This window comes from Bos indicus, chromosome 3 (genome assembly GCF_029378745.1).
Source record: "Bos indicus isolate NIAB-ARS_2022 breed Sahiwal x Tharparkar chromosome 3, NIAB-ARS_B.indTharparkar_mat_pri_1.0, whole genome shotgun sequence".
Lineage (NCBI taxonomy): Eukaryota > Metazoa > Chordata > Mammalia > Artiodactyla > Bovidae > Bos > Bos indicus.
In genome coordinates, this window is record NC_091762.1 from 8372595 (window position 1) to 8382736 (window position 10142).

General features: G+C 56.3%; 1 protein-coding gene across 1 annotated transcript; it reads left to right on the forward strand.

Annotated features, from left to right (window-relative positions):
* Positions 1-1403: 1403 nt before the first annotated feature.
* On the forward strand, positions 1404-9570 carry ADAMTS4 (ADAM metallopeptidase with thrombospondin type 1 motif 4). Its single transcript, XM_019958124.2, has 9 exons — positions 1404-2532; positions 3640-3963; positions 4213-4345; positions 4915-5085; positions 5838-6124; positions 6231-6417; positions 6649-6824; positions 7742-7917; positions 8347-9570. Exons 1-9 carry the CDS (start codon positions 1795-1797, stop codon positions 8777-8779), a joined length of 2625 nt encoding a protein of 874 aa, XP_019813683.2. The 5' UTR covers positions 1404-1794; the 3' UTR covers positions 8780-9570.
* Positions 9571-10142: the final 572 nt, after the last annotated feature.

Genomic DNA, 10142 nt, shown 5'->3' on the forward strand with positions numbered 1-10142 from the left:
GAAGTGTTCTGGCGGATGTGCTGTGGAGGACAGGAGGTGACAAGGCAGAGAGTGAATAGGGGCATGGGGGTAGGGGCAGGTGGTCCACCGCTGGGAAAGGAAAGTGCTGACTGCACTCGCCTTCCTGGGGATATCCTGGGGAAAGGAGTGGCCATAGCACGGGCTGAGCAGAAATCGCCCCTACTTCTGAACCCTTTCCTTCCTTGCCTTGGTAGTCCACCCCCAAGACTCCTTTGCTGAGTTCTCTCCAGTCCCGAACCAAGGGAATCATTTTGTTTCCTTTCCCAAACATTACCTCTTCCTCCTCAAGCACTCTCCCCGGCCTGGGCTCTGGGCTTCTGTTTCTCTCAGTGCCTTAAGTTTCCTATATACACAATGCTGCATCCACTCTCTCCTGCCCCATGGGGAATGAGAAATAAAGATTACTAGGTATTCCAGGAAACATTGGGTTCTTAGGACAAAGTGGGGCCAAAAAAAGGGAACCAAGTGGGGATTCCCTCTGATGGACTGACACAGGGTGTATCCTGAGCAAACAAGTCTTTCCTGTGCTGGGGGTTGACTGACTTGAGGCTGGGGGAGGGGTTAGGGCAGTTGAGAGTGGGTAAGAGCTAGGCCCGGAGCCTGGGGGAAGCTCCTGGGAACCGGGCCAGGGAAATGGGGAGCCAGGAAGTGGGGAGGGGGAGCCCTGGGGGGAATGGAGGCGGAATGGCTGTTTGGGCGATGGAGGGGGCGGGGAATGGTAATTCAGGAAGGGGGAGCCTAAGGGAAAGAGAAGGGAAGCAGAGGTGCAACCCTGGGCCTTCCTTCTATAAAAGTCCTTAATCCTGTCTGCCGTGGCCTCTGCCTGCTTCATGTGCCCATTCTAGGCAGACTCATCCTGCCTTTGAGGAGTACTCTTCGTGATCACTGTCTCCTTGCCTGTCCCTTCTTCCAGCCTCCTGTACTCTCTCCAACTGCTTGGTTCCTGAGCTGTGTCAAGTCACCTCCTTTCTTTGTTCTGCCCTCTTGATGCTTCCTTACCTGTTCCCCACCCTCTTTCCCTGGCAGCTCACTCATTTCCCTTGGCCCTGGAAACCAGCCTATAGGCGCAGAGAGCATCATGAAGGATCCCTGAGAAAAGGCTAGACAGTGGGAGCAAGAATTCTCCTGGGACTTTGATCCTTTCTTTGCGTGTTGGTCAGGCCCTTTCCCTGACTTCCTACCCCACCAAAGAGAGTGAGACAGCTGAGAGCCGACTTCGGAGTTTGGGAAAAGGCTATGTCATCAGCTGGCCCAGTGCCTGGGAGAGTCCCCTCTAGCAACTGGGACTGGGCAAGTCCCATTTTTTTTTTTTTTAAAGAAAAACAAATGGATTTTTGGGAAGCAATGAGACACCCATCTGAGTTCTGCCACCAGAGCTCTGGGCTGAATGGCTTATAGCTCAGCCAATCGTAGCAGCTGGGGATGCTTAAAAAGAGCTGGCGCGGAGAGAAGCTGGGAAGAACTCACAGAGAGACCCACAGACACATAGACACGGGAGAGAGAAAAGGAGAGACAAAGGCACGGCGGAAGGAGGCAGAGAGAGAGGACAGGCATTGAAGCGAAGCCAGAGAGAGTCTGAGAGAGCAGAGGGAGAAGCCAGAGAAGCTGCAGAAGACACAAGCAGGGAGAAACAGACCCAGGAGAAGGAGGGAGTGGGAGGAGAGTGTGGAGGAACCAGACCACTAGGCACTTCTCCTAAGCCTAAGGGCCAAGTTTTCTCCAACTCCTCTGAAGGTCCCCGGGCCCTCTGAAAACTCTGCCTCTGACCCTGGCATGAGTCTGAGCCCCCAGGCTGCAGAGAGGAGCTTTTCGAAGCCGGGACAGGGAGGACTTGGTGCCCAGATGGCCTCAGTCCCTCCCAGCTACAGCATCAGTGCCATGTCCCACATGGACTCGCATCCCGGGAGGGGCTTGGCGGACGGCTGGCTGTGGGGAATCCAACCCCGCCTGCTGCTCCCCACTGTGCCCGTCTCCGGCTCCAGGCTAGTGTGGCTGCTGCTGCTAGCCTCCCTCCTGCCCTCAGCCTGGCCGGCCAGCCCCCTCCCCCGGGAGGAGGAGATCGTGTTTCCAGAGAAGCTCAACGGCAGCGTCCTGCCTGGTTTGGGCGCCCCTGCCAGGCTGTTGTACCGCTTGCCAGCCTTTGGGGAGACGCTGCTGCTAGAGCTGGAGAAGGACCCCGGCGTGCAGGTTGAGGGGCTGACGGTGCAATACTTGGGCCGAGCGCCTGAGCTGCTAGGTGGGGCGGAGCCAGGCACCTACCTCACCGGCACCATCAACGGAGATCCGGAGTCAGTGGCATCTCTGCACTGGGACGGGGGAGCACTTTTAGGGGTGCTGCAGTACCGAGGGACTGAACTCCACATCCAGCCCCTGGAGGGAGGCGCGCCTAACTCCGCTGGGGGGCCTGGGGCTCACATCCTACGCCGGAAGAGTCCTGTCAGCGGCCAGGGCCCCATGTGCAACGTCAAGGCTCCTCCTGGGAAACCCAGCCCCAGCCCCCGAAGGGCTAAGGTAGGCAGTCCTGGAGTCCGTGTCCTGCCGTGTCTGTCCTACTGACCCCCATTCGTCTTCTCTCCACCCACTTCCACTTCTGGCCCGTCTGCTGCTCCCCTCCCTTCTGCCTGCCTTTTCTTTTTCCACTAGCCTCCTTCCCTGGGAAGCTTCTGGCTTCTCCCTGCCCCAACCCTTCTTCTGGCCAGATTGCTGATCCCAAGGGGTGCTTCCCAGAGGTGGGTCAGAGACTCTGTGCTGGGAGTGACTGCTGCCTCTCCCCATCCCGCCCCTGCGTGGCTATGGCCCTGGCTATCCTGCTGGCACAGTCCCCAACAGTGAGGCCCTCCTAACAGCCCCCTGGCCTTGACTCTTTTCTGGGCCCCAAGTTTGACTTTCACCCCACCACCAGCTAAAGGAATGAGGTTTGAGGCCCGAGGGATTGGCCTCTGGCTTCTGATGCTGTCTTCAAAATTGTTCTGGCAAACTACCAACTAGGGCAGGAGCGGACAGGGAGGCAAGGCACCCTGAAGTCCGTTCTGGTCGGTCCTTCCCACACTGCGGACTGACTGTAAGGCTGCCTGAGGCTCCATCCTTTCCTCCCTCCCACTCCCGCTCTCCCCCTTCTTCCCTTCCTCCCTCCCTCCCTCTCTAGCTTTAATCCAGACCAGACGCTCCCTCCGCACCCGCCACGCTGAGATCTGGCCCTGGCCCTAGCTGCTGACTGAATTATTCCTCCAACCACACAGGGCAGACACGTTGCAGCCCAGCCCTCTAGCCCCAGTCCTGCAGGCCCCAGCCACACTTGGGCCTGGAGGACCCCATGGTCCCTCCCAGAGGCCGTCCCAACTGGTTTTCACTTCAGGGGCCCACACAGCCCTGGGACGTGGCCTCCCTATCCCCTCCTCTTCTCAGAACCAACAGATGATTTCTCAGAGTTACCGCAAAAGCCCAGGGATTTGGAATTGTCGGGGGAGAGGCCTCACCAGACCCGTCAAGAATCCCATGGGATATGTGAGGCCCAGCTGGCTCTGCTGAGTTCCAGACCTAGGAAGTGAGGGAGGGGAGAAGTTATCCACGGGTCTGGGAGGCTATTTCAGGATCCTCTTCCCCTCTTTTCCTCTGCAGCGCTTTGCCTCACTGAGCAGATTTGTGGAGACTCTGGTGGTGGCAGATGACAAGATGGCGGCATTCCATGGTGCAGGGCTCAAGCGCTACCTGCTGACAGTTATGGCAGCGGCGGCCAAGGCCTTCAAGCACCCGAGCATCCGCAACCCCGTCAGCTTGGTGGTGACTCGGCTAGTGGTTCTGGGGCCAGGTGAGGAAGGGCCCCAAGTGGGCCCCAGTGCCGCCCAGACCCTGCGCAGCTTCTGTGCCTGGCAACGAGGACTCAACACCCCTGACGACGCGGACCCTGGCCACTTTGACACAGCCATTCTGTTTACCCGGCAGGTGAGACCCCGGGCAGCACCTCAGGCAACGCCCTGCACAACTCCAAGAAGCACCGCTGCACAGACTCTAGTGTAAATGGTGCCCCTGGGGTAGTTCGACATGGTGCCTGGCCCCAGCCACACTGCCAGTGCCATCTTGGCCCCGACAGTGCCGAAGGCGCAGTGCCCAGGTCCCCACTAATCTGGATCTCAGCTCAACGCACCCCGCTGTCTTGTTCCCTCATGCAGTGTCTCTGATTCCTCTCCACAGGACCTGTGCGGAGTTTCTACCTGTGACACTCTAGGCATGGCTGACGTGGGCACCGTGTGTGACCCCGCCCGGAGCTGCGCCATTGTGGAGGATGATGGGCTGCAGTCAGCTTTCACCGCTGCTCATGAACTGGGTAAGCTGGCGGTGGGGTCATGGGGCATGCATGAGGAGTGAGAGAGCTGTCAGGGGTGAGGTGAGGCAACGGTGCGCTCACCAGCGTACAAGTGGAGGTCACCAGGTTTTTCTTCCTTCTCCCCAAGCCTCAGTCCAGGGCCACTACCATTCTCTGCTCAGAATGTAGACAAACACATTTTTCTATTCAATGAGATAGTGTGTAGAAATCTACTGTGAACTTGGCTGTGTGTGTGTGGGTGTGGGTGTGTTTGGAGGGGGAGGTGGGACAATGTTGAGAGAGATTATTCACAAGAGTCAGTGATAGAATGGATGGAATCAGGGTTGGGAATGTTGGCTGTAAGGAAAAGTGAGTAGGGAGGGCCCCTGAATATATCGGGGGGAAGGAAGACAGAGAAATTGGGGCTATACACTGAGAAGCCCTTGGAGCACCAGAAGGACACTGGGGGCAGAAGGAGATGTGGAATGGATCTGATCCTCCAAAGCTGCAACCAGGCTTTGATGGGTCTGCAGCCCACTGAGGGCCCAGGGATGGGATTCGTGGCCACTAACAGGGCCTCTGCTCCACAGGCCATGTCTTCAGCATGCTCCATGACAACTCGAAGCAATGCACTGGTCTGAATGGGCCTGAGAGCACCTCCCGCCACGTCATGGCTCCTGTGATGGCTCACGTGGATCCCGAGGAGCCCTGGTCCCCCTGCAGCGCCCGCTTCATCACTGACTTCCTAGACAATGGCTTCGGTAAGCAGATGGCACTCCCCTCGCCCTGTGCAGGACACAGTTCCTGCCCCCTGCATAGTACTTCCTCTTCTGCCGTATCCCACATGGGCCAAATTGACTCTCTCCAACATGCCTTCTCTACGTGTGGGATGGGGTGAGAAACGTTGCTGCCTTTATGTGGTTCCCACTTCCTCTCAGGATGAATAGCACAACTACAGCAGGCAAGTTTTGGCCTCAAAAGAATTAGAACTGACCTTCTGAGGGCCAGAACTGTTTGACACCAGAAGGGGCCAGTTGTGAAGGAGGCCTTGTCACTTGAGGTGTGCAGACTTAGCAGTATGACTATGATCGAACAGTGCTGTTGATGAGAAGCAGATCAAGAAGTCTGTATTTGGTTAGACTAGGTAGGAAGATCTAGTGCTGTGAGCTCCTCTCCTGATCCTACTTTTTGATGTGTGTGGATGTGTGACTGTAAGTTACTTCACTTCTGCATAGCCGATCTGTAAAAATCTGTAAAATCTGTAAAAAAATCTGTAAAATAGCACCTGCCTCACAGGTGCTGGCCATGATTAAACACATATTGCTGGTCAAGCATTTAGTCAGTGCTCATCAAATAAACATCGAATAAATTACAGCTGCTATTTAAAGCTTCTTCCAGTACTAGAATTTGTAGGATCCCTCAGCCACCCGGGAACCCAAGATTTCAGCTGATGACCAGCAGGCCCCTCTGCAACCTCTTGCTGACTTCATAACGCCCCTGCCTCTTTTCCCAGGGCACTGTCTCCTAGACAAGCCGGAGGCTCCTCTGCATCTGCCCGTGACCTTCCCCGGCAAGGACTACGACGCTGACCGCCAGTGCCAGCTGACCTTTGGGCCTGACTCGCGCCATTGTCCACAGCTGCCGCCGCCCTGTGCTGCCCTCTGGTGCTCTGGCCATCTGAATGGCCATGCCATGTGCCAGACTAAGCACTCACCCTGGGCCGACGGTACCCCTTGCGGGCCCGCACAGGCTTGTATGGGTGGCCGCTGCCTCCATGTGGACCAGCTCCAGGCTTTCAATGTGAGATCCAAGGGCAGGGGTGGGGCAGAGGGCCTGGGGGAGTGGTGACTGGCCCTGAGCCCAAGAGAGTATACTGATCCCACTCTTCCATTCTGTCCTTCTGCAGGTCCCACAGGCTGGTGGCTGGGGTCCCTGGGGATCGTGGGGTGACTGCTCTCGGAGCTGTGGGGGTGGTGTCCAGTTCTCTTCCCGGGACTGCACACGGCCCGTCCCCCGGAATGGTGGCAAGTACTGTGAGGGCCGCCGTACCCGCTTCCGTTCCTGCAACACCCAGGACTGCCCAACTGGCTCAGGTGAGGAGTGGGAGGTAGGGAACCCCTTGGAAAGCATTGGGAGAGCAGAAAGCACTGTCCCTTAAGTTCAGGGACCAAGGAAGTGTTAAGGGTCCTGCTGTTGAGGGGAGTGACAGGCAGTCTGTGGGGTAGAGAGCTGTCATGCTGTCTAGAAGGTGTGAGAGGCTAATGGGAGGCTGGTGGGGCAGTGTGAGGGAGAGGGGCTCTGACTGTCCATTTTTAACCTTACAGCACTGACCTTCCGCGAAGAGCAGTGTGCTGCCTACAACCACCGCACTGACCTCTTCAAGAACTTCCCCGGGCCCATGGACTGGGTTCCTCGCTACACTGGTGTGGCCCCCCGAGACCAGTGCAAACTCACCTGCCAGACCCGGGCACTGGGCTACTATTACGTGCTGGACCCACGGGTGAGGACCAGAATGCTCCAGGGCCTTGTCTGTGCTCACTCACCCCCCCAGAGGCCCTCTGCTTTCTGATGGCCAAGATCCAAAACAGCGCTATTGCTGGAGTTCCCACGGCCATGCCTGGCCAGCCCAGGGCTCCATTCAGACTTCTCTGTCTAAGGGTATTTGGAAAATCAGCCCTGGACTCTGGAGAAGTTGTCCATCAGGATGTGCTAGCCTGTCCCATTTCCATCGGTTTCTCGGTCTTCCTCTCCCCATCTTCCACTGCTCCATTTGGTGAGAATGGAAGCCTGTGGCCTTTTGGGCATGGCTCTGACCCCCATCGGATGGGCTGCTCTGTTGAATTACAGTGGTGGCCTCACTGAGCTCATGGGGGGCCAGTCCCCCACTAAACAGGCCTGGAGAGGGTGATGGCCCTGCCCCGCCCCTCTCTGTGATAGGGCCCTGGGCTGAAGCTGAAGAAGGAAGAACTAGACTAGCAGTCTTGCCTCCTTCACCCTCTTCTGGGGAGAATGCCTACTTGTTGACTGCCCTCTAGTGTCTAGCTGGGACACTACACCAAAGTTTAGGGCTTGGTGTTGGGACTCAGACCTGCAATTCCCGTGTTGCCATCTCCTCTTGCCAGCTGTGTAACCTTTGAGCAAGCTCCTAATCTTTCTAAACCTCAGTGTTCCATCTCTACAAACCTCAAATAGTGGTTGTGAGATTTATATGGCACTTAGCACAGTGTCTAACTCAGCGTGAGCTTCTGAAAATGGTGGCTTTTATCACTGTCATTATGATTATCATCCCTTACAGAGCCTGGGGTTCCTTCCGCATTCCATCCACATCCCCTCCCTGATGGGATATGGTTTTTGTTTGGCTTACCAACACCTTTTGATTTAGGAAGACCCTTTCATCACTCCCTCTCTTCTCCTCAGGTGGCAGATGGGACCCCCTGTTCCCCGGACAGCTCCTCAGTCTGTGTCCAGGGCCGCTGCATCCATGCCGGCTGTGACCGCGTCATTGGCTCCAAAAAGAAGTTCGACAAGTGCATGGTGTGTGGTGGGGATGGTTCCAGCTGCAGCAAGCAGTCTGGCTCCTTCAAAAAATTCAGGTTTGTTCACTTCCACCTTCCTGGGGATATAGAGGTATCCTCAACACTGTTTCTCCTCTCAAAGAGCTGACTTGGGAGTCTAGTAAGGGACACAAACAGACCCCTGCTCCAGAGTGTCAGCCTGGGCTTGCCATGAGGGCCCTGTGGGCATTGGGGAAGGCTTCCCCAGGAGGCGACCTCCCTCCTGGAGGGAGTAGGGATTGGAGCGTGCCAAGGAGGGGGGCTTAGAAGGGTACCTCAAGAAGGGGCAGCAGGTGTAAGGGCCCACAAAGAGGGAGAAGGACACATCTGCAGATAGCTCAGATCTAGGCTGGACAGCTCAGGAAGGTCTGGGGAGACAACTGCTGCACACGTGTGATGGTACAAACCCTGCTCAGAATGGCAGAGAGGGTTCACCGAAATGCTGAGTTCTCCTCTACTCGAACACAGGTACGGATACAACAACGTGGTCACCATCCCCGCTGGGGCCACCCACATCCTGGTGCGACAGCAGGGGAGCCCTAGCGTCCGGAGCCTCTACCTGGCCCTGAAGCTCCCCGATGGCTCCTATGCCCTCAACGGTGAATACACGCTGATCCCGTCCCCCACAGACGTGGTACTGCCCGGGGCCGTCAGCCTGCGCTACAGCGGGGCCACTGCAGCCTCGGAGACACTGTCAGGACACGGGCCCCTGGCTGAGCCCTTAACGCTGCAGGTCCTAGTGGCTGGCAACCCGCAGAACGCCCGCCTCAGATACAGCTTCTTCGTGCCGCGACCGCGACCGGTCCCCTCCACGCCACGCCCCACTCCCCAGGACTGGCTGCGCCGCAAGTCACAGATTCTGGAGATCCTCCGGCGGCGCTCCTGGGCCGGCAGGAAATAACCTCACCATCCCGGCTGCCCTTTCTGGGCACCGGGGCCTCGGACTTAGCTGGGTGAACGAGAGACCTCTGCAGCGGCCTCACCCCGAGACATCGTGGGGGAGGGGCTTAGTGAGCCCCGCCTCTCCTCCCCGCGCTACCGAGCAGGCTGGCCCTGCCGGGGTTTCCTGCCCTGGATGGCTGGTGGATGGAAGGGGCTGGGAGATTGTCCCCTATCTAAACTGCCCCCTCTGCCCTGCTGGTCACAGGAGGGAGGGGGAAGGCAGGGTGGGCCCCAGTTGTATTTATTTCGTATTTATTCACTTTTATTTAGCACCAGGGATGGGGATGAGGGTCAGGGTCCTGGGGAAACTGATCCCCTGCCTTCCTAGCTCTCACCCTGTCTAGGAAATCCAGGGTGGTGGTGATAGGTGTACGTGATCTGTGTGTGTTTGTGTGTGATAAAGTGTGTGTGTGTGTGTGTGTGTGTGTGTGTGTGTGTGTGTGGTTCATCCTGCCCAGCTTTCCTCTCCTTGAATTTTATTTTCTCGGAAAGGAAGAGTCAAGGGTAGGATAGGCCTTCAGGGAGTAAGGGATTATCATATTTTTTAAATATAAATTGAGTTCTGCTATTTATGTGCTCCTTTTGGAGTCAGACAGATGTGGGTTGCACCCTGATTCCACATCTCTGAACATTAGTTTCCTCATTTGACGATAATAATACCTCCTTTGTAAATTTGTTATAAGGATTAAATACTGTAAATAAAGAACTAGCATAATGCCTAGCACTCAGTAAGTGCTCAACAAATGGCAACTGCTGTCCGTTGTTGTTATCACCACCTTGCTGTCCTCGGCTCCACTGTCTCCGGAGTCTGCAGTGCATCTGAAGGTGGCAAAGATCTGCGTCAGTGGTGCCTGGCCTCGCCCCCAGGCTCAATTCCTTTGGTTGGCAGAGCCCTAGCCTGGATTTTGAAGGACTGTCAGAGAAAGGACAATCCTGTCCCTGATACCCGGAGGCTCCCAACCACGTGGAGACTTAATAAACACTGCAGTACAAGCACAGTGGACAAGAACATGAAGGTGAAAAATAACAAGTGTCAACACATACAGTGCTTAGCAATGAGAGTGCTAGGTGAGGGGGTCCTGGGGAGGCTATTTCAGGAAGACCACTGGAGCAGGCGCTGGTGGGTCTAAATCTGAGCTGGGGTTCAGCATCTTATTAGCTGGTAGTGGTGGATAAGTCATGGATTTTGAGCCTTAGGTTGCTCATGTGTGCAAGAGGGCTAAAAATACCTCTTCCCACAGGGTTATTCTGAACAAATGTTACAGTATTTTCAAAACCGTGAAGACTGTACCCATGTGAATTACCCTTGTGAGTACTGAGTA